At 44.7% G+C, this 25,808-nt stretch overlaps 1 protein-coding gene across 1 annotated transcript; it reads right to left on the reverse strand.

Moving 5' to 3' along the window:
• Positions 1-18,099: 18,099 nt before the first annotated feature.
• On the reverse strand, positions 18,100-24,007 carry LOC119301103 (calmodulin-binding receptor-like cytoplasmic kinase 3). The gene is made up of 7 exons (XM_037578001.1): positions 23,060-24,007; positions 21,969-22,226; positions 20,429-20,691; positions 20,037-20,202; positions 19,869-19,958; positions 19,335-19,633; positions 18,100-18,623 (listed from the first exon to the last, which is right to left on the reverse strand). The coding sequence occupies exons 1-7, from the start codon at positions 23,397-23,399 to the stop codon at positions 18,414-18,416; spliced, it is 1,626 nt and encodes a 541-aa protein (XP_037433898.1). The 5' UTR covers positions 23,400-24,007; the 3' UTR covers positions 18,100-18,413.
• Positions 24,008-25,808: the final 1,801 nt, after the last annotated feature.

Here is a 25,808-nt window from a genome sequence, read left to right on the forward strand (position 1 = left end):
AGTGGCACCTCAGGTTGGTGGATACAAGTTTACTAAGGTGCTCATGGATGGAGGCAGCAGCATCAACATCCTCTACTATGAGACGTTCCGCCGAATGGGATTGACGGATAAAAATCTTAAACAATCCAACACTGTTTTTCATGGTGTGGTACCTGGTAAGTCGGCATACCCAGTTGGTAAGATTGAGCTGGAAGTAGCCTTTGGGGATGAGTATGACTCCAGAGCGGAAAAATTAACCTTTGAGGTGGTTAAGATCAAGAGCCCATATCATACTCTGTTTGGGCGGCTGGCTTATGCCAAGTTCATGGCTCGGCCGTGTTACGTATATTTGCAGCTCAAGATGCCGGGTCATAAAGGCACCATTACAGTACATGGGAGCCGGAAGATAGCCTTGGAATGTGAAGAAGGTGATGCTGCCTATGTTGAATCTGTTTGTGCAACAGAGGAGTTAAAATTTTACAAGGATCATGTTGACCAGGCAGACATGACGTCATTAAAGAAACCAACAACAAAGCATGAGCCGGAGTTAAAATTCAAATCAGCTGATGACACTAAGATGATTGACTTTGTACCTGGCGACTCATCCAAACAGTTCATCATCAGCGCAAACTTGGATCCGAAATAGAAAAGCGCGCTCATCGAGTTCATCCGTGAGAACCGGGACATCTTTGCATGGAAACCTTCAGACATACCGGGTGTCCCGAGGGAACTCGCTGAGCACACTCTTAATATTGATCCAAAGTTCAAACATGTCAGACAGTTTCTCCGACGGTTCAATGAAGAAAGGCGTAAGGCCATTGGAGAAGAGGTGGCCCGGCTCTTGCAGCCGGGTTCATTGTGGAGGTCTTTCACCCCGAATGGTTAGCTAACCCGGTGCTTGTACTAAAAAAGAATGGCACCTGGCGTATGTGTGTGGATTACACCGATCTGAACAAGGCCTGTCCGGCTGATCCTTTTGCTCTCCCCCGTATTGATCAGATCATTGATGCTACGGCGGGTTGTGCACGTTTGAGTTTCTTGGATGCTTATTCCGGTTATCATCAGATTAATATGGCGATCAAGGATCAGGAGAAGACAACTTTTATTACTCCTTTTGGAGCTTTCTGTTATGTGTCTATACCTTTTGGGCTTAAGAGTGCCCAGGCGACTTACCAGCGGTGTGTGCAGAATTGTCCTCACGATCAAATTGGGCGTAATTTTCATGCTTATGTGGATGATATAGTGGTAAAATCCAGGAAGGAGGAAACCTTGGTCACAGATCTGAAAGAGACTTTTGATAATCTTCGGGTCTACAAAATGATGCTTAACCCGGCCAAGTGTGTGTTTGGAGTTCCAGCCGGCAAACTCTTGGGATTTTGGTGTCCAACCGAGGTATTGAAGTTAACCCGGAGAAGATCAAGGCAATTACATCCCTAGCCAAGCCAACATGCATCAATGATGCTCAGTGGCTGGCGGGTCATGTTGCTGCTTTGAGCCGTTTCATAAGCCGGTTAGGAGAAAAGGCAATGCCTCTGTATCAGATGATGAAGAAAACAGATGTTTTTGTTTGGAGCGATGCTGCGAACGCTGCTTTTGAGGATCTGAAGGCACAGCTGGCTGAGCCGCCGGTCCTGGCTGCTCCAATTGAGAAAGAGCCGCTATTGTTATACGTGGCTGCCAACTCACGAGCTGTTAGTGTGGCTATTGTGGTAGAACGCAAGGAGGCTGGCAAAGAGCATCCGGTTCAACGGCCGGTTTATTATGTCAGTGAAGTACTAATTGAGTCTAAGCAACGATATCCACATTGGCAGAAGCTTGTTTATGGGGTGTTCATGGCAAGCCGGAAGCTTAAGCATTACTTTCAGGGACATCCAATCACTGTGGTTAGCTCTGCTCCTTTGGGAGACATTATTCAAAACAGAGAATCCACTAGGCGAGTCGCCAAGTGGGCAATTGAGCTTGGGTCTCATGGGTTGAAGTATGTTCCACGTACTTCAATTAAGTCTCAAGCCCTGGTTGACTTCATCAATGACTGGACAGAGATGCAGATGCCAGAAGAGAAGCCAGACAACACGTATTGGACTATTTATTTTGATGGGTCCAGGCAGTTGGAAGGCTCGGGGGCTGGAGTCGTGCTAACTTCCCCACGAGGTGACAAATTTTGTTATGTGTTACGGTTGATGTTTCCTTGCACTAACAACGCAGCAGAGTATGAAGCCTTGCTCCATGGTCTTCGAGTGGCAAAAGAGATGAGCTTGAGCCGGGTCAGATGTCTTGGCGACTCGGATCTAGTGGCTCAACAGGTATCTCGCAAGTGGGATTCCAAGGACCCTCTCATGGCGGCTTATCGCCGAGAGGTTGATGTCATTGCAGGACATTTTAAAGGTTATCAGGTGGAGCACATTGACCGTTGAAAGGACGAAGCAGCTGATGCTTTAAGCCAGCTGGGGTCTCAGCGTAAGCCGGTGCCACCTAACACCTTTTTGGATGTTTTGCATAACCCCTCTGTCAAGTTGCCCATAGAAGAAGATTTAGTTGTTCCTGACCCGGAGGCGCAGTTGGTAGCGGCTCTTCATGTCATCCCAGATTGGACGGTGCCATTCTTGGCTTACATGACCCGGGGAGAGTTGCCAGCGGATGAGACCCTGGCTCAACAGATAACCCGGCGATCTAAGTCTATGACGATTTCAGATGGAGAGTTATATCATCATAGTGTTTCCGGAGCATTTCAGCGGTGTGTTTCCCCCGAAGAAGGTCAAGAAATCCTTCGTGAGATCCATGAAGGCGATTGTGGTCATCACGCCGGGTTAAAATCTTTAGTGGCCAAGGCGTTTCGTCATGGCTTTTACTGGTTGACGACTCACGCTGATGCAGAAGATCTAGTCAGTAGATGTGATGGATGTCAAAAATTTGCACGACGAGTGCATGTGCCGGCTCAAGAGCTCCGGATGATTCCAATCACTTGGCCGTTTGCGGTCTGGGGGCTTGACATGGTGGGACCTTTTAAAAGGTCTAAGGATAAAAAGACACATCTCCTGGTGGCAGTTGATAAATTCACCAAGTGGGTTGAGGCAGAGCCTGTGAGTAAATGTGACGCTGCTACGGCGGTTCAGTTCATGAAAACAATGATTTTTCGTTTCGGTTTTCCACACAGTATTATCACTGACAATGGCACTAATCTGTCCCAAGGAGCCATGGAAGAATTTTGTCAACGAGAACACATCCGGCTTGATGTTTCTTCTGTAGCTCACCCTCAATCCAATGGTCAAGCTGAGAGAGCCAATCAGAAAATTTTGAAAGGGCTCAAACCCCGGCTTATGGTTCCTTTACAACGAACGCCGAGTTGTTGGGTAGAGGAATTACCCTCGGTATTATGGAGTATCAACACTACGCCCAGTAGGTCTACGGGTTACACACCTTTCTTCATGGTTTATGGAGCAGAAGCAGTATTGCCTAGTGACATCCGTCATGACTCGTCCCGTGTGGTGGCTTATGTTGAAGCTAATAATGAACAAGCCAGACAGGATGAACTTGATTTGTTGGATGAAGAAAGATACTTAGCAGCGGCCCGGTCAGCAATTTATCAACAGGACCTGCGTCATTATCACAGCCGCCGGGTTAAGTCCAGGACTTTTCAGGAAGGCGACTTGGTGCTCCGGCTCATCCAGGATCTCTCAGATGCACACAAGTTATCCTCACCTTGGGAAGGACCCTTTGTGGTCAGTAAGAATTTAAACAACGGGTCATATTACCTCATTGACGTTCGAGAGCATGCAGACTCACGTAAGTCGGAGGAGGAGACCCGCTGGCCATGGAACATTGCTCAACTTCAGCCATACTACACCTGAGCCACCGGCTCTCATCATGTACATATGTTCACATTGTATATATCATGATAAGCAATAAAGTAAGACCATTGGTCTCTTTTCTTTTTTCAAAGATTATACGTCTTTTCTCATTTTCCAAAGGTTATTAAGGAGCTGATCATATTTGAATCAAGTTTAACCTTTTTGCTCCGGCTTATGATCGTATCTGAATCTAGCTGCAAATCTCATGGTCACTTGGGGGCTTCCTGTTCAAACATAGGTCGTATTCAAACCAAAGAGAACATAGCTGTCGTAACCCTCTTGATCGGCTCAAGGCCAAACTCATTTAGGGGCTTCTTGATCGTATCCGAATCATAGCTTAACCCCTCTTGAGTCCGACTTGGATCGTATTCGAATTAGGGTCATTAAAAACCTCTCAAGGTCATTTGGGGGCTTCCTGTTCAAACATAGGTCGTATTCGAACCAAAGAGAACATAGTTGTCGGTACCCTCTTGATCGGCGCAACGCCAAAGCCACCGGGGGCTATATGGTCGTATTCAAACCTTAGCTTAACCCCTTTGGTCCGGTTTACTGATCGTATTCGAATCAGAAACTCCCACCTTTTTTGAGTACATGATTACATTATGTTTATTATCTATTGTTTGCTTTTTTGTGGTTTAATATTACAACCAATTAGCCTGGTCCTCTTCATCGGCTCGACTATTTGACGGCACAGCCGCCCTAGTCATTCACACCGGCGGTTTACGGATCAGAAGGTACAGCCTACTAAGGTATAGTAATCATTGAATATTTAGAAAAGCATTGGCTTCTTATAAAGGTTGAATTATCAAATTCATCACCCGGGTTATTTAAACTGGCGATTTCAGGATCAAAAGGGACAAGGAACAGAGTTCAAGCATTGCAGAGACAAATATTAAACGATACATACAGTGGCATCTGGAAACACAGGTTCACATAGAAGTATTTTATGCGCGATGGCATAAGCAAACATGCGGTCTTTTAAACAACTAAGTTATTACAAGACTTTATAAGCCCACGAAGATGCTCATTGTCCCTCCCTCGCCGGTTCACCACCTTCTGTTTGCTGGAAATTGGGTTTTGACCAATCAAAGCCATTCACGGCGACAAATTCGGCTTCGTCGTCGATCAGGCCGACCGGGTCAATCTCCGGGGCAAATGTATCTTCTCTTACTGGTGGGATCAAATCTGTTACTTTGTATGATGGAGTGGCCATCTTCTTATTCTCACTATCAAAACCCGGCTGGTACTTGTCAACATTGGTGTCATCTCCAAGGCTAGTCGCTTGAGGCCGGACTTCGCGTACACAAGCCATGAAGTCATCCTGATCAAAAGGAGACCTGTCCTCCTTTACAGTGGGATAGCCTCTTGCTACGTTTGCCGGGTCTAGGTCTGGCACCCAAGCTTTGGAGCGGCTTAGGGCAGTCAAAGCTCCGGCTCGCGTGCAGGAGCGTTTTACTTCTTGGAATCGGGCAAGAAGGATAGGCAGCTTCTTCAGGACATCGCTGAGCCGGTTGGGACCTTGATTAGCAGGAGAGATGGCAGCCAGAGCCCGTTGTGCGCCAATATACAATTGTTCTACCAAGGTATATACTGCCTTTAGTTTAATCAACAGGTCTTGGCTCAAATCCTTGCTTCGAGGACCTGCATAAATTTTACACAGTTAGTTGGCGGATTATACTCCGGTTTGGCAAAAAACACACAAAAGGTCAAGTCAGGCAACGTACCAAAGATAGCCGCCACCATCTGAGACACCCGCCCTTTCAAACTATTCAGTTCTGTTGAAATCTCTTTCAGAGATGTTTCGACTGTTTCAACTCATTGGATCAGAAGTGTTTTTTCCTTTTCCCAAGTTTTCTCTTTGACAGCAAAGCTAGTCTTCAAATTTTCCGTTGCAGAGAGGCTTATTTGCAGTTTGGAGTTAGAAGACTTGATTTCTATCTCCTGGCTGGCTAGCCGAGTCTTTGCGTCAGTCAATTGAGAGTTCAATTCAGACAAGGCATTCTGTGAAACATTCAGATGAGTAAAGACTTGGTTTCAAATTCAAATATCCAAATTCAAGATTCAAGTCTCAAGTACTTTACGAATAAACCACTTGACACTTGGGGGCTAATGTATGCCAAATCAAAAAAAAATTCGACTCTACAAACATATTTTAAGTCCCAAGCCCCTTACAAAGTAACATCACTTGGCAATTGGGGGCTAATGTATGCAGTTCAACAAGTTTATCAAGGTTAAGTCGGAGTGTTAAGTACTTTTAAGGTGGTTTTAAATTCTAAAGTACCGATTCATTAATGATAAAAATGAACCGGTCCTTGGGGACTATAGGTGATGTTTTGTTCTATCAATATCAAGCAAAAATTCAGAGGTAAAAATCTCGGCCTATATTTTAAGTCTACATGTTATGACGTTTCTTTCATAATCTGAAGACTTGGGGGCTGAAGGAATACTAGTAAACTGGAAACAACGTACCTCATACTTCAACTGAAGCTGCTTGACCATCTCGATCTCGGACTCGCGACTGGAGTGTACATGACTGAGATAGCCAGATAAAATATCACTGGCATTGAGATGGTCATAGTTGGCAACGTCAAAGCAAACCTTCTGCCTCTCCAATGCCTCTTGCTTTGCTGTGCACCGAGCCAGCACCGTTGGGTCCCCCGGCTCAACAAAGTGGCTCCCAGTAATTTGAACATCTTGAGCAAGTGGGAACGGCGGGTCAGTTGAGCTTGACGATCCAGCTGTAGAAGGATTCATAGTAGCTTCATCAAAAGACGGCTCCGGAGGATTTGCTTCATTGACAATAGGCGGGTCTTCTGGAGCGTCAGTTAATGGAGAAGGCGGCCTAGCCGGGTCAGATGCCAGCACTAGCGGGTCTTCCGCCGGTTTTGCTGCCTTCGCCTTTTTTGATTTAGCTTGGCCGCTAAGAAAAAATGTTGGAGGAATGTCGGTATACAGATAAATCTGAACAACCCAAAAGAAAGGAGAATTAGTGATTACCCGGGAGCAGTCTTGAAAGTCGGGAATTGGGTTTGCGAAGAGTCACCAGAGGAACGAGACACCTCCTGAAAGAATAAAAAAGAGTTCATAGAAATGCAAGGAGAAGGATCCATGAAGAAGAGTTAAAGATAGAGATCAGTAAAGCTCATTTGGACGCTTCTAAGGAGTTTGTTGAAGGACGATAGCCGGTTCATCTTCAAACCCAGCTTCACGGCGGCTTTCATGTTGCTGCTTTTTCAAATGAAAGTTGGGGTCCAAGTGAGCTAAAGGGTTAGAAAACCTTACTTTATGGATCACTCGTCAAACTTTGTGTCTTGGTAAGGGCTCTGAGTCGGAGGAAATAATAGTTACCTCAGCTTCCCTGGCCCCAGTGTCATCCTGGTAAGGATCAGTGTCAATAAGATTGTTAAAAAATTGGCCAAGGGAATCAAGAGCTACCTCTGAGTCAGATGTGTCATCAAGTTTCATCAAATCTTCAGCAGTGGTCTTCTTTTTCTTCTTCGATCTCCGGGTCGTTTTCTTGGCGTTCATGGTGGCGAGTTTTGCCTTCTTGGCAGCTTCATGATCATATTTCACTTTCCAAAAGTCAGAATTAGCCTACAAAGACAAGAGGAAGGATCAGTGATAAACAATACGGCTGGATAAAATACAAAGGAAAAAAGATCAGAATATCCTTACTTCTGATACCGGGTTAAGTTTACAGAAGGGATTTAACCCAACAATACTGCAATCTTCATACTTCCCATTCACCAAAAGGTTTGACATTGAGACAATGTCTTCCTCGGTTAGTTGAATTGGGGTATGCCGAAGAGAGTCGTCCGGGCCTCCACCATATTCATACATCAGTTTTGAACGACGACTTAATGGAATAACCCGCCATGAGATCCAGCAGCGGGTCAGATCAACTCCGGTTAAACCGTTCCCCAACAAAGCATTGATTCTTCTGATAGATGGAAGCAACCTCTTGTGTTCAGCAACAGTAAGTTTATCTGGCAGTGCAAACTTGGAGTCAAGACGATCAGGGCGGTAACCCGGCAGTGACTTCTCGTTGGCTGGTGAGATGTCCTGACAGTAAAACCAAGTTTGGTTCCAGTCCTTTGGGTGACTTGGTAAAACTATGAGAGGGAAGACAGCACCCTGCCGGCGCTGAATTGAGATGCCTCCAAGCTCTAAGCTAAGGCCGTTGGTGCACTCGTTCTGCCGGTTCAGATAGAAGTATTCTCTAAACAGTTCCACAGTCGGCTCTTGCTGAAGATATACCTCACAGAGCACTTGGAAGTTACAAATATTGGATATGGAATTGGGCCCAATGTCCTGAGGATGGAGTTTGAAAAAGTGAAGAACTTCTCTGAAAAACTTTGAACTGGGCGGTGAGAAGCCACGGTTCATGTGGTCAGTAAAGACGATCACTTCGCCGTCTTTTGGATTGGGTCGTTCTTCTTCCGGGTCAGGAGCACGATAAGACAAGATGCTTTTTGAGGGCAGAAACCCAATGAGGAAGAACTCTTTTAAACGATCCTCAGTTATGGTTGAGGGGACCCAATTACAGATGGTGGGTGTCTTTCACGGCATGATGTGCAAGGAACTGAAAAAGGAAAAACAACATGCCGGTTCAGTTTACGGCAAAATTAACAGTTAAAGGAAGAAGATGTAAAACAAGTACGGCGGCTTAACTAAGGGCTAATGACATATAAGGAAAAGAAAGCCGGAGCGGAAAGTCGCCATGACTATAGATTCTTTCGGAAAGCGAATCTAGCTAAGTCTTGGCGTAAAAAAGTTTCACCAAGCTATCATTATTATTTTGGATTAAATGGTTGTCCCAAAAAGAAAATATTCTAGACCTAAAAATCTAGTATAGATGAGTTCGTCAGCTATAATGAAGCATCTATACAGGAAAAAGGGATCTACTGATATCAAAAATGGACGCAAAACAACTACCGCGCAAGTTATGTTTCTTTTTTGGATCAGAAGAAGTTGCGGAAGAAGAACTACAAAAGATCCGGGATGAACAAGCGAAGAACACTGATGAACTCGCAACCCTAATACAGATCTAGATGTGTGAGAAAGAAGGAACTTACGAGATGCAGACCTACTACGAAGAGTTGCCGCGTCTCTCTGGACAAACTCAGGGTGGTGCAGCGGCCGATGTTGAGGGCAATGGTGAGTGCTACAGCGGCGGCAGAGCTTGAGAAGCAGGAAGGCAGCGACAGGAAGAAGAAGAAGAGAGAGAGAGAAGAATGAGGAAGGCCGGGGCAAGCCTATTTATAAGGACAAAATGCGGACAGGCGGGCGCGAAAATCAAGGGAGAACCAAATAATGGTTATCCAGCTATATAGACGCCTCGATTCTCGGGAAGCATTAAAGATAAAAGGTCCGTTGGAAGATGACGTCATGAAAGTTTTTTGTGTTTTCAAAAGATGACGTCACGGCGGGTTACATAGTTTTTCAGACAGAAGAAGATGAATTTCATCTAAGTATTGAAGATTGACAAAGAACAAAGTTCAAAGTCAACCTGGGGCCTAATGTTGGGGATATTACTACCAGAATGACCCGCCCAGGAGGGGCCGGGTCAGCCCTAATGGCGGGTTACATAAGAAGCCCAATATACACTCAAGATGATAGTTTATTAAACATATAGAAGGCCCAAAGGCCTGGGGCCGGCTTAAGGCCCGATATTGTAAACCGCCATATGTAAGGAAAGACTTGTAAAGAAAGGCATGTAAAGGAAGTCACCGAGCCGGACACGATTATGAGCCGGCCGGGACTTTGTAGGCCGCCAGGCGTCAACCCATGTGTATAAGGGGACGACCCGGTGGCGGCTTAGGGCAAGAAACAACCAAATCTATAACCAAGCCAGCGAGTTGAGCCCCTTGGAGATCGAAACTTCAGCAATACCAAACCCAAGTAGACGTAGGCTTTTACCTTCATCGTAAGGGGCCGAACTAGTATAAAAACTCTCTCATGTCCTTTGTCCCGATTAACCCCTTTAAGCTTCCTAGTGCGATGGCCCTACGACTAAGTCCTTGCTCTAGGACATCTGCCGTTTCAACTCCACGACAGAATGGATAAGTGGTGAGGTTGCAGCAAGCGACTAAGCATTTGTATGGTGGCTAACTTACAAGTACAAGAGTAAGAAGAGTTACTACACATAACGATCGCGAACTAGTGATGATCAATAAGTGATCCTGAACAACTTACGAGTCAAACATAACCCTACCGTGTTCTGTTCTCGAACTCACTCGAAAAGAGACGATCGCGGTTACGCATGCGGTTGGTGTATTTTAATTGAGTTTAGTTCAAGTGCACTACGACCGGATATTAAAAATTCACATCTGACACATAACCGCGGGCACGGCTCTTGAAAGTTTAAACCCTGCAGGGGTGTCCCAACTTAGCCCATGACAAGCTCACGATCCGCAGAGACAATCCTCCATCTCGGGACCCTCCGATCAGACTCGTAATCCCGGTGCACAAGACATTTCGACAATGGTAAAACAAGTCCAACAAGACCTCCCGGCGTGCCGACACCCTGATAGTAGCCGCGCGTATCTCGTCTCAGGCCACGACTGGATGGGACATCCTATGAGTAAAACCAGATCCTTGAGTTTCCTTGTGGTGGCCCCAAAGTCTACCCGTTTGGGACCAACACCATCAGCATTGGCCCCCTGTATTATGTTAAATTACTCCTTGGGTAGCGCTAACTCCCTATGCGTCAAATTCAATGTCAGGTTTAGTTATTATGTTGGGCAAATGGTAAAACCAATGTTGGGTCTTGCTGGAAGAGTTTTATTCAAAGCAAACTATCAAGAGGAGCCCATAAATCCTCACCGCGTTAGGGACGCAAAATCAAGGAACATAACACCGGTATGACGGAAACTAGGGCGGCATGACTGGAACAAAACACCAGGCAAAAGGTCGAGCCTTCCACCTATTACCAAGTATATATGTGCATTAATTAAATAAGAGATATTGTGATATCCCATGATATCCATGTTCCAACATGGAACAGCCTGCAACTGCACCTGCAACTAGCAACGCTATAAGAGGGGCTGAGCAAAGCGGTAACATAGCCAAACAACAGTTTGCTGGGATGGTGAAAAAGGTTAGAGGCTATCATGGCAATTTGGGAGGCTTGATAAACAAGTGGTAGGAAGAGCGACATAGCAATAGCATCGAGGCAACTAGCAAAGAAAATATAGTAATGGTATCCAGGGTAATGGTCATCTTGCCTGAAATCCCGCTGGGAAAAGAACAAGTCCATGAAGAAGACGAACCAACGTAGTCGAACGGATCCTCACAATTGCAACGTAACCAGAACTATCGAGAAGAAGAACAACCAGAAAGAAGCAAACAACATGGTAAACGACCATCACATAAACATGGCATGATGCTCAACCAAGTATGATGCATGTCCAGATTAATGAGTCATGGCATGACAAAGTGCAACAAACAATACTACAAATTAAGTGGAGCTCAATATGCAACGAGTTGCATATTGACGAAACACCACATTCAAGTTATTTAGTTCGCTCTCGTTTATGTACCCAACAATATTAAATGTTGTTAAACATGGCAAGAGGTGAAACATAAGTAAACTAACTATTTAGGCAAGTTTAAATGAGACCAGAACAACAAACAACAATTCCGGAAAATCCTCATATGCAATATTCGGATTTGGTATTGTTCTGCCCTAAACCATATTTAGTGTTGTTAAACATGCAAAGTAATGCCACCATGTTAACCTATGCATTTTTTCTACCCCATTTACATATAAAGTTTATTTAATTCGGAGCTACGGTAATTTAGATATGAAATAAACCATTTTAACATGACATTTATGCAAAATAATGCAACCAACAATTTGAAGCATTTTAACATGGATGAAAGTGGCATATTGTGAAACTAGATGAAATTCTAATCATTTTACATGTAAAGTTTATTAGATTCCGACGCACGGTGGAGGAGTTATTAAATGCATGAACTCTAGGGGCCAAACTGTAAAACAATAATTCTCTGGTTATTTTGACAAATTCACAGCAGTAGCAAAAAAACACTACGGGCTGAAACTGAACTGGACTGGTCTAGGGGAGCTGCTCATATCGGGCCTTGGCCCAGGTCGATGGAGGCAGCAGGACACGAGAGGAGACGGGCCGGCTCCAGATCGAGGCGAGGCAGGGGATCGAGCGGGCGAGCTCAACGCTCGTCCTCCTCTGTTTCTACAACGGGACGATGCAGGGCGCGGGACTTGGCATGGGGACGACAGGAGAGGCTAGCGGACGACGGGGACGGCTAGATGCGGCAAGGTGCTTGCTGGGGCAGCGGGCCTCAAATCCGGCGAGGCAGAAAACAGCGACGAGGCTGGGACGACACGAGGACGACACCGACGAGCTCCATGGCCACGGCGGATGGCGAAACTTGGCGGATCTGGACGGACTCGAGGTTAGGGAGGCGGCTTGGCGGCGGGGTTCAGCTCCGATGGAGGGACTTGGCGTACGGACGAGGCCAGGACGGCGGGGAAGAGGTCGGGACGACGGGGATGGCCGTCAGCGACGAACCCCAAGGGCGGTGGTGCTCAATTTCTCCCTGACCTCGACGTGGTTCCCTGTGAGAGAGAGGCAGAGGCATGAGAGAGAGGGGGAAGGAACAGGGAGGAGGAGGCGCGAGAGGAGGCAGGGGAGTGGGACGGCCTGCTAAAGGTGGCGCCTGCTCGCCAGAGATGCGGGAACTGCTGCTGCTTGTGGGGGTGCTCGGGGCAGGGGCTTGAGGATACGTGTGGTCATGCTCCATGAGGTGCTCGAAGCAGGGGATGCAGGGGCGCGGTTCCCGTTGGAGCTCAAGGGAGAGGGCGCCGCAAGGCGGCTGGCTGCGTGCGCTCAGGCGTGAGGACGATCCCCTGGAGCGGGGAAGGGCGAGGCGGTTGCGGTGTAGTTGGGTGGATGGATCAAGGGGAGATGGTGGTTGGCCCAGGATGGATCTGGGAGGATCCCAAGGTGGGAGGCGAGTGGGTGGAAGGCTGGCGGCGGGGACGAGACTGATGGGACAAGCCTCCTAAAGATTAGGGTTGGACTAGTTTATTTATAGCATGTGGTTTAGGTTAGGGGCTATCCTAGTCCCTTCGTCGTAATCAAACGGTCCGAGAAAAACAAGCTAGGAGAGACCAACAAATAACCGAAGATATTTTAGGGATATTTGAGGATGATCCAGACCCATCGGTAACGACAGCCCGGTTCGGGTTCGGGGGCAAGTTTCGGACACGCACGCGAGGGGGGTTTGAGAACAGTGCAGAGAGGGTCAAAGGGTCGGACAACAAAAGGATGGTTGGTTTGAGAAAGGTCAACATAGGTGAGGAAGAAGCGCAACTACAAATGACTACGAGTTTTATGAAAACATGCGGATGCAATGCACATGATGACATGATGAAATGCAACAAGCAAATAAAACACACAGTGACAACAAAAAACATGGAAGGCGTCTGGGGCGTCGGTCTCGGGGTGTCACACATGATATGCTCATTTCCATTTGGATGACATGCTTTGCATCTCACATGATCCATGATTCTAGTACTTGTATATGTATTTGCAAGCTTGGTGGAGATATAATTTGTTATTTCCATGTTTGCTTTTGTGCTCCATGCCTATGATGATACTTTGATCTTTTTTGTGTTCGTTATTTCAATATGTCATGTGCATTGTCTATGCCTATTATTTGCTCACATGACATGATTTCCATGATTTCATCTAGTGTGTTGCATCTTTGCTCCACTAGTTTGTACGACTTGATTACTATGATTGCTTGCCTTGTTGCATCACCGATGATTCATACTTGCTCGTTTCATGCGGTTGATGAAAACCATTGCCATGCTTTGCAAATGATTGCTATTGCTTCTTGTCATATATCTCCATGTGTTGCCTCTCTCATGCTAGATTTTCCATGTATTGAGTGCAACAATGCTTTTAGTCTTGCTTATGAGATTGCCCCCATAGCATTCTCGCATATATTTGGAGATTTTGGCATATTTCTTGTGAAGCATGCTTGCCTTAATTGTTTGCACCATATACCTAGTGCCATGGATATCGCCATTGTTGCATCATATTATTCATGCACTTGTGCTTCTAATGTTTATGTGCAAGAGAAGAGAACCATCATGATGGATGATGTGTTTATCTACCACGCACATACGTTGTTTGCTTTCTTTTGTGCATGTGTAGGATACTTCGACTTGGTGTCAACTTCCACTTCATGTGAGTTGACCATTCGAGCTCTTGTGAGCGAACCACTTGCGACCGACTCGCTCCTACATCACACTTGCTTGTGCTTCGGCGTTGTGAAGGATGCATAAGGACATGCTTTCAAGGTGATATCCTTCTCTTTTGAGAACCCCCAAACCATGAGCATGAATATTGTGGATCATACTTCATGTGTTGCTTGCACCTTGACATATTGCACACATGCTAGAGATCTTGCTTCAACTTATCATTGCCACATTGCCATGCCTCATGACATATATACCTTGTGTGTTGCATCCAATTCTTGGATTGCTTGCTCCTATAATATGCTTGGTTGCAACAATGTCATCACTTCACATATGCCATGCCCCATTGACTGCTACATGCTTGCCTTGATTGCCTCACACATGTTGAACAATTGCTCTTTCTATTGTGTTAAGTGTTGCTCGAATTTCACTACACCCTATGCACATTATGCTTGGATTGTCTTGCCACATGTGTTTAGACACTTCATTTTCTTTGGTGTTGTGAATGGTTCATATGCATACCATAGACCATCTGTTGAGCACTTTATGCATGCTTGCTATGAACATAAGGTAGATGTTTGTTCACTTGTCACACATATTAGCACTCTACCTCTTATTTGCATGCTTGTTTTCATGGTGCATTCCATTATGCTCAATCCATATGCTTACATGACATGCTACAATCCATTGTCAATCCATATGCTATGCTTGATGATGACACTTGTTGGGTCAATCACCGCTTGAATGCTTGGTTTTGCACTAACGCTAACCACATTTGTTCTTCCAAGTGTTTGTTCTATTTACTCCATTTGAAGGAATCACGAGACGGTGCGGCATTGGAGAGTGCCCATTTCGAGCTTCAAGATGACGAGTGCTTGGTGATCGTCCACTTCTACATGACGACGCCATCTCTTTCCCATGGTGATTTGGTTTTCGATCCGAGGTTGGATCTTTCCCAAGGGGGAGAGGATGAGATGCGGAGCATCCTACGGACATCACCATGTTAAGAATCCATTTGGCAAGTGACATGTGCGACATATACTTCACATACATACAGGTGAATCAAATCCTTTACACGTGCTCTCTTGACCCCTTCGAGGATGTTGTACTACTTGACCCTCCATCGTGCATGCATAGGTATTGTCGAAGCTTCACGAATGTCGAGGAGGAGTGCAAGCGCCAAGGAACAACTACACCATCTACGAGGGAAGTGTGGAAGAGAAGACGGAAGAAATGAGAAGAAGATGGAGTAGCTACCGGAGACAGGCCGGATATCCAGGCTCAGCCGGATCATCCGAAACCTCTCCTGGATCGTCCAGCTACGACGGCGATGAAGACGGCACGGACCCATCCGAAGCCGGATCATCCGGGACTCCGCCTGGGTCATCCGGACCCCTGATGGCCTGATCATCTGGCCTTGCCTGCATGCCTCCGGGCCGAGGCCCATGTACCCATTCGCCCACCTAACTTACCCATTCTCCTTAGACTATAAATAGACCTCCTCCTCCCCATTTTTGGGGTCAGCAAATATGATAGCTCATTTCTAGTTGAGTTTTGCTCCTACCACTACTCTTGAGAAAGAGAGACACCACTCCATTGGAGTTCAAGACCTCCTTTGGAGAAGATCTCGAGGGATATCAAGACTCCCCCCCTCCCATCGGGGAAGGATCATCTAGACCATCAAGACCCCATCTCCTTTGGATTTGTGATGAACTCTATCTAGTACTGATTTCCCTTTGTTGTTCATGTACCTTGTGGATCCATGTGTTTGTTAGTCTAGTGGATGTGTGATTGGACTTGTTCTTGAGTGTTTCCCCTTGTGGTTTCTCTCCCCTTCTTCATGTGTTCTTCGTGTTCTTCGCGGGACCCTCCTCCAAATCATGAAAGATCGGCCCCTAGGGTTCCACCCTACATCACTTGTGGATGGAGCTCTTCGGCAACAATGGTCTCTCCTTCTGTGTCGTTTGCCCATCTACCTTCTATTTCCTTGAAACATTTGCCTGAATGGGTGTCATTAAAGCTATATCTTCAGCAGCGAGCTGCCATGTGTCCAGTGAGCTCAATTTGTCGGTGCCTGTGGAGCCCAGAAGACGGTGATCTGGGCGGTCGCAGCCGTGGCATAGGGGACTTGCTAGCCGGCCTCCATACTTGGGGAGGCGAGGCGGCCTCCGGTGCATGGGGCGGCGGTGCTACGTCTGTGAGCTGGAGACATAGCCGGTGTCTCTAGAAAAGGCGGAGGATAAAATATGCTCGGGTACGGGGTGGAGGTGGGGGTCTTTGAAGCTATGGCCGGAGGAGAAAACGGACGGCGGTGGCCGGAGATCGGGCTGGTAATGGCGGACGCCGTCAAAGGAAAGGTGTGGTCAATCGAGGTGAGAGAGAGAATAGGCGAGGGAGAAATGAACTGGTTAGGGCAATTTGAATGTTATATGGTGTTTGGTGGGAGGGCAAAAGGGTAAAACATCGATTTGGAGCCAGTTGAGGCTGCGAGAAGCCTCGATTTTACGGCCGCGGCTTCCGTGTTGTTTTCGCGGAGCGCTCCATGGAAGAGCTGCGTAGAGCCGGCCCAAAAATTGCATGTTTGTTTGGGCTCCGGCTTCTTTGGGCCAGAAGCTGCAGAAGCCACTCCTAGGAGCCCAAACAAACACACCCTAAGGACCCAAATCTTAGTACACCGACACAATCTTACAGAGGCTATGCAAACATGCTATCTCACCCAGGAAGCTCTACATAGCCGGCTGTTTGGAGTGCTCTATGGAAAATTCAAGTCCCATGTAAATTTCTAATATTTTATTGGAGATTACTGCATGGAATCGTCCAGCTAAAAGGTATACGTGCAAATATGCACATTGGAACAGTTAGTGGATGTTTGATCTATCATCAAGACGCTAAAGATGGTCGGCATCTTCTATTCCAATGCACACATGCCAAGGATCTATGGAAGCGCCTAGGCTTGGATGACCTTATCTCTTCAGCGATTCATGTTGATCGGTCTAGGTTGGTTATCATGGAACATTTGCTTCTCCTAACATCTAGTCCAAGCTCAAATTATGCCAAGTTTGGATGTTAACCAAGTCCTGGCGGAGGGCTGGTGGTGCTTTTGGTGGATCAGGCGCCGAATTACACATAATGAAGCTTCTCCTTCTCCACCACCCTTCAGATGATCGCTCTCTGTCATAGCAATAGCAAGCAACTTCCAGCGAGCCTGGAACTTGATCACGAATGGTCCAGACCTGAGCCGAAATTCATAAAACTAAAAGTTGATGCGGCGTTTTTTGAAGAGGAAGGAGTAGGAGCAACAGCAACCATCATAAGGCACGAGTGAGGTAATTTTCTGGCAATACAGTGCGATTATATCTATTTTGCTGCTGATGATATTACCACTGAGGCAATGGCAATGCATAATGGACTGGAATTTGCTAACTCGCTAGGTTTCCATCGGGCAGAGGCGGAACCAGACTCCCTACAAGTGATCACCTCCGTGGAATCAGACTCCCTACAGGTGATCAACTTTTGTATTGGCCAATCAAGACTGCCTACAAGTGATCATTTCTTTGGAATCAGACTCCTTACAGGTGAACAACTTTTGTATTGGCCAATCAAGATGGTGGGACGCAGCATCTCAGCAGATGCTGCGGCGATCTTTGCAAAAGTTAAGACTTAGCTTCAATGATTGAGAAGGTCTCTTGTAAACATTGTTTTTGTTCAGCTAATCAAACAATGTGCTAGCTAATTTTCATTACTATAACAAGAACTCGTTTAGTTGGACTGACAAACTCAATTACTGTAACAAGCACATTGTCTTGTCAACAAGCTTGTGAATGATGTAATGTTGTTTTGATATTAATAAAGCTTGTGGGTGATGTAATGTTGTTCTGATATTAATAAAGCTAGCCATGATGACCTTTCCTGTAGAAAAAATTAAGAAACATGGTCCGTAGTTTTGCAATCTAAAAATATATATGAAGTTCCCATTTCAACACTTCCATAGAAACAACAGAGGGATACTTGCTTGGTTCCAGATCAAAAAGGGAAAGATTTTCACTTTCAATACGGACAAATTTCAAATTTCATTTTGTCTGTCTAAACTGAGAACAAACTCCAGAGAGAAATTTCATGCACGGAGTGTATGGCACGCGCGCACAGTCAGCAAAGAGGACAATAAGTCCACGGAGAAAGAAGACTGCAAAGTGGTTAGGAAGGAAGACACAAATTGCTGGTTCGTCTGTACATTGTTCAAGAGCACATTCCATTCTGTGAGCACAAAACATTACCATCAAGATGTTCATGGAAAGAATTTGTGTATGCTCCGGTCGTGGTTAAAAGAGCACATGATTTCACGCTCTCCTGACGCTCTTCCCATACTCTTTCCTGATCTCCCACAGCTGCTCCCCGACCTCCTTCATGGTCGGACGGTCCTCCCGCGTGGGAGCGGCGCACTGGAACGCCAAACTCAGAAGCTTCTCCAACACCTCATCGTCCACGCGGTCTTCCAGCAGCGGGTCCAGTATCTCTCTCATGTTGCCTTCATTGAATTTCTTGAAAGTCTACGGAAAATACAGAGTTAAATGAAATACCCATCATCTTTCTCATGTTGGGAACACAAATAAAATGAAATGTCAACCTACTTTTTCATTGCAAGTGAGTTTTGCTAGAGATCTGCTGCTATGATATTACATGTACTACCTCCGTCTGGGTTTATTGGTCCCCTTCGTATTTTGTGTCCAATGTTGACCGTAGATTTGACTAACACAATATATATTGTATGTCACAAAACTTATATTGTCAGATTCATATTCAAAAGAGGTTTCCAATGATACTACTTTTTTGGTATATAACTTATTTTTTGGTAGTTAAATCAAAGGTCAAACTTTAACCCAAAATACAAGACTAATACCCAGACGGAGGTAGTATATTTTAAACTGAGCACAAAGTTCTGAAAAGATAAGATTAGGTCAATAACAGCATGATACCTCTAATAGTAATACACCTTTCACGATTATTGTCTACTAATATGTCAAAACAGTTATAAAAATATAATTGTATAAATATTGACTGAAATAAATCTATTAACATCATTTACACGTGGTAAGTCTAAATAACTCTGTGTATGGTACTGGTCTAGTTTTTAAATGTTAGGTACACATTCCAAAATGACATTCTGAAGGGAATGATAAGAGTACTGACAAACCATACTTTATCATTACTAGAACTGATAGTCATGCATTGGAAATGAAAGAAAAAGTCATCTAACATACCCATCTGATAGTAATCCTCTCTTCAGCGGCCCGCTTCAGCTCTACAGGTCGACGGGCAGAAATAATTTCTACAAGAAGTATGCCAAAAGAGAAGACATCACTTTTAGGAGTGAGCTGGTACGTTCTTAGGTACTCAGGGTCCAGGTAGCCAGCAGTTCCTTTCACTTTCGTGGAGATGTGTGTCTTCTCTGTGTCACTAGGGCCACTTCTAGCAAACCCGAAGTCCGACACCTTGGCCCGGTAGCTGTCTGTTAGAAGTATATTTGATGACTTCACATCGCGATGGATTATTGTCTTCTCTGTTCACATTATAGAAGTTCTCAGTCCCTCAAGCATTATTTCCAATAACAAATTTCATCAAAACAAGTTTCCGAAATTGCCATAGCTAAATAGCTAACAAAAATAACACTGCCATATGCAAAAAAATGATTAACTTAATTCATTCATATTATTCACTAAGTTCATAATGTTGAATCTAACGTATTTAAGTTGCAGTGCATCAATATCCATGGAACAAGCATGTAGATTATCTACCTGCATATAGATGGAGATAAGTGAGTGCATGAGCAATATCAATCGCAATTTCTAGGCGTTGATTAAAATCCAGGGTTCTGCCATGTTGGCCTGCAGAATGAACAAATACATATAAGTATATAACAGTTGAGGCTTAACCAAACAGCAAGGGCAGGAAATGCTATTTACCATCGAGATGTTCTCTCAAAGTGCCATTTGGAACATACTCAGTGATAATAATCCGCTCATTTCCTTTATCAGTATAACCCAGTAATCTCACCAAATTCCGGTGGTCAATCTTAGCAAGCAGTTCTACTTCATTGCTGAACTCATCACTGGGACCCGCAAACTGATCCTGTAATAAATAATAGAACCAATTATGCGTCGCTAGCAGAGAACCAAAGAACTAAAATCAGAGTTTCCACCTGAAGAAGTGCTCCTAGTAACTGTATAAGTTGTGCCACATCTCATCCAAAAGAAAATCTTAATTGAGCAAATATAATGAACACATACGCAACCAAGACAGTTTGATAAGTATCAATAATAACAGCAAAAGATAAGAAACAATAGCATGTCACTACCTTTTTAGCTCTCTTGACTGCAACAACCTGGCCATCTGACAATACAGCCCTGTAGACAGTCCCAAATCCTCCTTCACCCAATTTAAATGAATGTGAGAAATTCTGAGTCGCCCTGAGAATCTGCTGGACACTTAAGTCAACAGATCCAACTCGAGCAATATGTGGAGACGGTGCGAATCTAGATGGGCTTGGAGGTATTCGATGTGGAGTTGGTGGGATCTTCTCGGATGATGTGCTTACGTCGAAGGATGAAAGAGAATCAACTGTAAAGAAACATTTGATTGTTTAGAGAAGAATGCAACAAAGGTTAACAGTGGACCGCAATGGACACTGTCATAAAACATTGATCCTACAAACCATTTAACAGTCGGAGGCGCATTTCAGAACTGAGATAGTTCACGCAATATGAAAGTATTCAAATGCTTCCCAAAGTGGTTAGCTATAAATTTGCAAATACTCTGTTGTGATTCTTCCAGGGAACATTTTAGTCCAAATAAAACTATACATTGCTTATTGATTTTCATATCGGATAGATGGATATAGATTAATATGGTCAACCTACGTGAAAAATGCAGCGCATTAACTCTGTCAATGATCTGTGTGCAATGAGATGAAAGGACATCTAAACTGAGCCAGTAAGATGAGCACCGCATGAGAAGAGCTATATAATATTGAACCAACATTACGCAATGGAAGATTATTAAACTTGACATAGGTATAACATTTTATAATCTCAACAGAAATCATTTCCTCATAAGTTCACACAGCGGGTGTGGAAATGGTATGGCTGACCTACTACGGAAATGGACACTGTAGTTAGGAGAAGCTGGGCTGGTATCTAACAGGTAGATAAAAAGTTTGCAAATGCATACAACTGTGAATCAACTTTTGATAAGCCTAGTATCATAGCTGAACATTAATTTCCACACCTTAACTCCAGCAGATATTAAAGTTGATGGTCTGTTTGCCATCTTACTTCCTCTTCACTGAACCTAAGTTGCTGGCATGTGGGGTCATCTGCTCACACTCTCCACTATCTTGTGTCATTGTGTGGGCTCTCTTTTTACGCGTTATGATCAGGTTTACGGTATTCTATTTGTGCATTGCCACTTTTTCTGAAGTTCAGTCTTTTTTTCGCATCAGTTTTGTATGAATATAGACGTTTCACATGATTATACTAACATCACTTTTGTAGCAACACACAGGCGTCCAACTAATAACTAAAAAAATGTGTGATTTGAGGGTGGTGGTGTGAACATCACCCAATATCAACATCTTTGTAACCAAACTCTCATGCATGCATTATTATTGACCAAGCATACCCAGTATAGTGCTTGAACAAGATAGACTTTTTTAAAACGATTATCCCAAATTAGCCTACTCCAATTTGAGTCCAGACAACTACTAGTATTTTGGTGTATTTACTTTTGATCCCACTACAAGGATGACAGCAAGAATTGGCTTTTCCCAAATATTAACGGACAATAACACATTTGTTGCAAAAGGAAAAAGGACAATAACACATGATGTATTGACTCACCAGCATTGCGCTGAATGGATGTAGTATTGTGTCTTCTTCCTTCTTTTCTTTCGGCGTGAAAACATGGGAGCATGAGACCACAGCATATGAGAAGCACACCTGGCACAGCCAACAGAGGATCCTCTTTTTCGGAAGAATCATTGGCATCATGTTTATTTTCGTGTAGACCCATGTTCCTACATGGGTCATCTTCAGCTTTTGCGCCATTCTCTGACGACTGCTTCAAAAGCCTCCTTGGTATGTTTGGAGTTGAAGTTACTACATTTCATAACAAAGCATGTGTGTAAACAGAACTTAGAAAATATACAAGTAACTAGAATACCTACGAGGAATTAGGTAACGATTTATTTATAGAGGAAATAGGCACTCATTCGAGCTGAAGATGACAAGAATCTGAGTGGTGGGTCTGTACACCCACGGCTCACATTAACGGATATAGTCAGTTTATGGCATAGAATAGAAGTGGCATTCCCATAGAACCAACGTCCACACCAAAACTAAAGAATAATAGTAGGATGCATGAATGCTAGTGTTACACGAAGTACCAACAACAGCTTCAATCAGTACAATTCATGTGTTGTAAACCGAATCAGTCAGTACAATGCATGTGTTGTAAACAGAATCATACCTCAAAATTCAGATATATGGTACTTAGGTTGTGTTTGGTATTGTAGTGCATTATGATAATCCTATTTGTCTTGACCAGCTTTTGCCAATTTTATCATTTGTATAACCTGTTTTCCCCTATTGCTGTGCCAATCTTTTCATACTTGATGGTAAATTTATAATATAGGCTCAGCACAGCACAATCCAGCAACCGCAATCAAGCATTTTAAGTCGAATATAAAACAGATTCAGGTACAGCAACTAATATTTGGCTAGACTTGACCAGTCACTTTGTCCATTTTCAGTTCAAAAAGTCACTTTGTTCATTACTACTCGGTGCATGCCAGGACATGCACCGGGTCATCAAATGACCAAACTTCCATATATACTTTGCCAATTCAAGCTCTTATACAAACATAAACATATCGAACAAACTGCGGCAAACTGCGGACACAGCTGAAGCTAGAAACCTAGAAGCCACTCACCATAGCTCGATTGACTCCCATCATCGCCACAGTAGCGCATCCACGCACTCCTCCAAGATTGCGACCGCTCATCGCAGCTGAGGCAACCACTCCCAAAGTAGGACCGGAGCCTGTCGCAGCCTTGAGCACGGTCCTTCACCAAAACCCCATTGATGGACAGGTTTTGACGGCCATCAGAGGTCTCCAAGATGGAAGCTTGTTCATCTCCACAGGCCCATGAAAGGGTTGGCTCGGACCCGGAAGCCAAAGCCAGAGACGAGCAGAGAAGGAAGAGCAGAGCGAGCAGATGGACCAGAGGAGACATCGGCACAACGAACTGGACCGTAAAATTCACAAGCATCTCATGCCTGAGACAAGCATATATAGTACTTAAAAATGGAGATGCAAGAGTGGTCGCAACAAAGTTTGCATCCCCCTTCTCCTCCAACACAACGAGGACAAATTTTTTTGCCTCCAAGAAGACAAAATGAAGTCAAGGCTATTAACTCGTGAGCAAGGGGACACAGCTAGAAGCGAATCGGGCTATTCCGCGGCGGATGAACTAGACGCCAATAAAGCGCAACAAATCAAGGAAGACCTAGGAGTAGAAAACCTTGACCGAATTGGAGCGAGCGCCGCAGCAAAAAAACAACAAGACAAGCAAATCTAATCTGGGCTGAGCAGGAAGCAGAACGCCGACTAATCTGGCTACTTTACCACTCGAGGATCGGGGCTGTGGGGATCAATCGAGCGAGCGACTGGGTGTTGCTCAGATCGGGAGAAAGGAAGGAGAGAAGGAAAGTGCGGAGCAGTTGGGGGGCAGACGGAAAAGAAGAAAGGAAATATCTTTGCAGCTCCCTACTCAGCTGAGCTGAAGCGAAGCCCGAAGAAGGTGGGAAGAGTTGGAGGGTCAAGGCAGAGACTGGAGAGGCGGGGTGGGGTGGGAACCGGCGGCGCCGGTAACTTCCGGGTGGCAACGTCACCGGAGGCTGGCAGGTGCGGACCGGGGTGTGAAACTTCTAGCAGCAGGTGGCAGCGTCACTGGCTGGGCCGGGTTGCTCAGCTTTCTGTTCTAGATTTGCCCAGCTGTATTGAAAGTTTGGTACGAACTTCATTTGCCTCCACCTCTCTTCACCCTCCTCTCCACTTTGACTCTTTTCTGTTACACTCTTCCTTACCGTATGGGTTGAGTATACTGCATAATGTTAATTTCTTTTTACGAAATGGAAGATTCTTAGTATAATCAAATAACATATGATCATCAGCAAGAAGATGTTTGTTTCGCTAATTTCATCCCGTTTCCCTGATTACATTGGCACCACAAAAATCGGTCCATGTGTTTAATTGCACTAGACCGTAATGGATACCGTGTAAATGAGTATCACGTCAATTTTCACTTGATTACGCCCATCCCACCCGCAACCTCATTGCGTTACCGGAACACTCCCACCCTCGGTCTCATCCACCTCCCCTGATCATATCCGAGAGATTTCCTCTGCCGACCACTAGCCGTGGATCTTGTGATCTCCTCTAGCATCCCCTTCGACTTCCTTTTATGAGCTAGCTAACGCGCCACAGGGGAGCGGGGAGCAGCAGCGGTCGGCGGTCCTCGCGACACGACATGAGGAGCAGCTGGAGTCCTTCAACATATCTCCACGTCATCATCTTCCTCCATCCCCAACCATCAAGATCTCGTTGCATGCATCCTACACTCCTTTGCTTCACTTCCTACTCTTGAGGATTGTGCACCCTCTAGACGGTTATACTGTTGAAGAGCATCTAGAGTGTGGATTCGCCGAAGAACTAGTCTGTGAAGATACGGAGATCACCTCAAGATCTACCACGAGTGATTGGATGAGTTATGGGGAACTTAGTTCAAGGATGACAAGGCGGAGAATTTTGTGTCTTCGGAGATGGGGTTGAGCCTCTCCAACCAGATTTATAGTTGTGCTAGCAAGTTGAACTGGGTGAACACATGGCATTGTCTTCTAAGAGCAAATATGTTTTATTTCTTCACATTGTTTTACTTGTTAAATTCCTTTGTGTTTCAAAATACTTTCTATTTCTATCCTTCTTTGTGATTGATGTGAAGACTATGCATATCTACATGTTTAGTGTTGTACTTTGTTTAGCTTTCTCAAATGCATCTTCTTGTTTGTTAGTCTCGAGTACTTGTACTTCTACTTGGTCATTTGCTTGCTCGCACACCTCTATCTCTATCTCAGGAGTTTTGACTTGCATCCTAAGTAATTTTTCTAGTTATTCCTCTAATTTGCCTTTGTGTTGTTGTCTTGTTATTCTTCTATTTCCTATAGTATTTCAAGTTTTAGAAGATTTTTTAAAATCACACATTCACACCCCTATGGTCGATAACGTTGATCCTACAATTGGTACCACAGAATGGTATTCACTTGTCTCTATGTGATTTTGGTTTAATCATTTGGAGTTACGTGAAAATTTAGAGGTGCTATGAGGAGACCTATCATCAATTGCATTGATTACCCCTACCGAAAGCACAAGATGTGATTTCATATCAATGATACCGATGAATAACTCTGGTGAAAGGATCGGTATGGTCGACTAGAGGGAAGGGTTGAATAGGTGACTATCAATTTTTAACTTCTTTTAACAAATTAAGGCTTGACGAGAAAATATGTTGTATAGATATGCAACTAGGTGTTCAACCTATATGACAAACACAATAACAACACTAACAAAGGCAAGCACAAGATAGAAATACAATAAAAGCTTGCACAAAGTAAAGGTAAGA

This window comes from Triticum dicoccoides, chromosome 5A, assembly GCF_002162155.2.
Source record: "Triticum dicoccoides isolate Atlit2015 ecotype Zavitan chromosome 5A, WEW_v2.0, whole genome shotgun sequence".
NCBI lineage: Eukaryota > Viridiplantae > Streptophyta > Magnoliopsida > Poales > Poaceae > Triticum > Triticum dicoccoides.

Coding starts and splice junctions, on each gene's coding strand:
- LOC119301103 (XM_037578001.1), bottom strand. CDS start 23,399: ATGCTTGTGAATTTTACGGTCCAGTTCGTTGTGCCGATGTCTCCTCTG. Junction 22,227..23,059: donor TGGGAGTCAATCGAGCTATG/GTGAGTGGCTTC, acceptor TATGAAATGTAG/TAACTTCAACTCCAAACATA. Junction 20,203..20,428: donor CAGTCAAGAGAGCTAAAAAG/GTAGTGACATGC, acceptor TATTTATTACAG/GATCAGTTTGCGGGTCCCAG.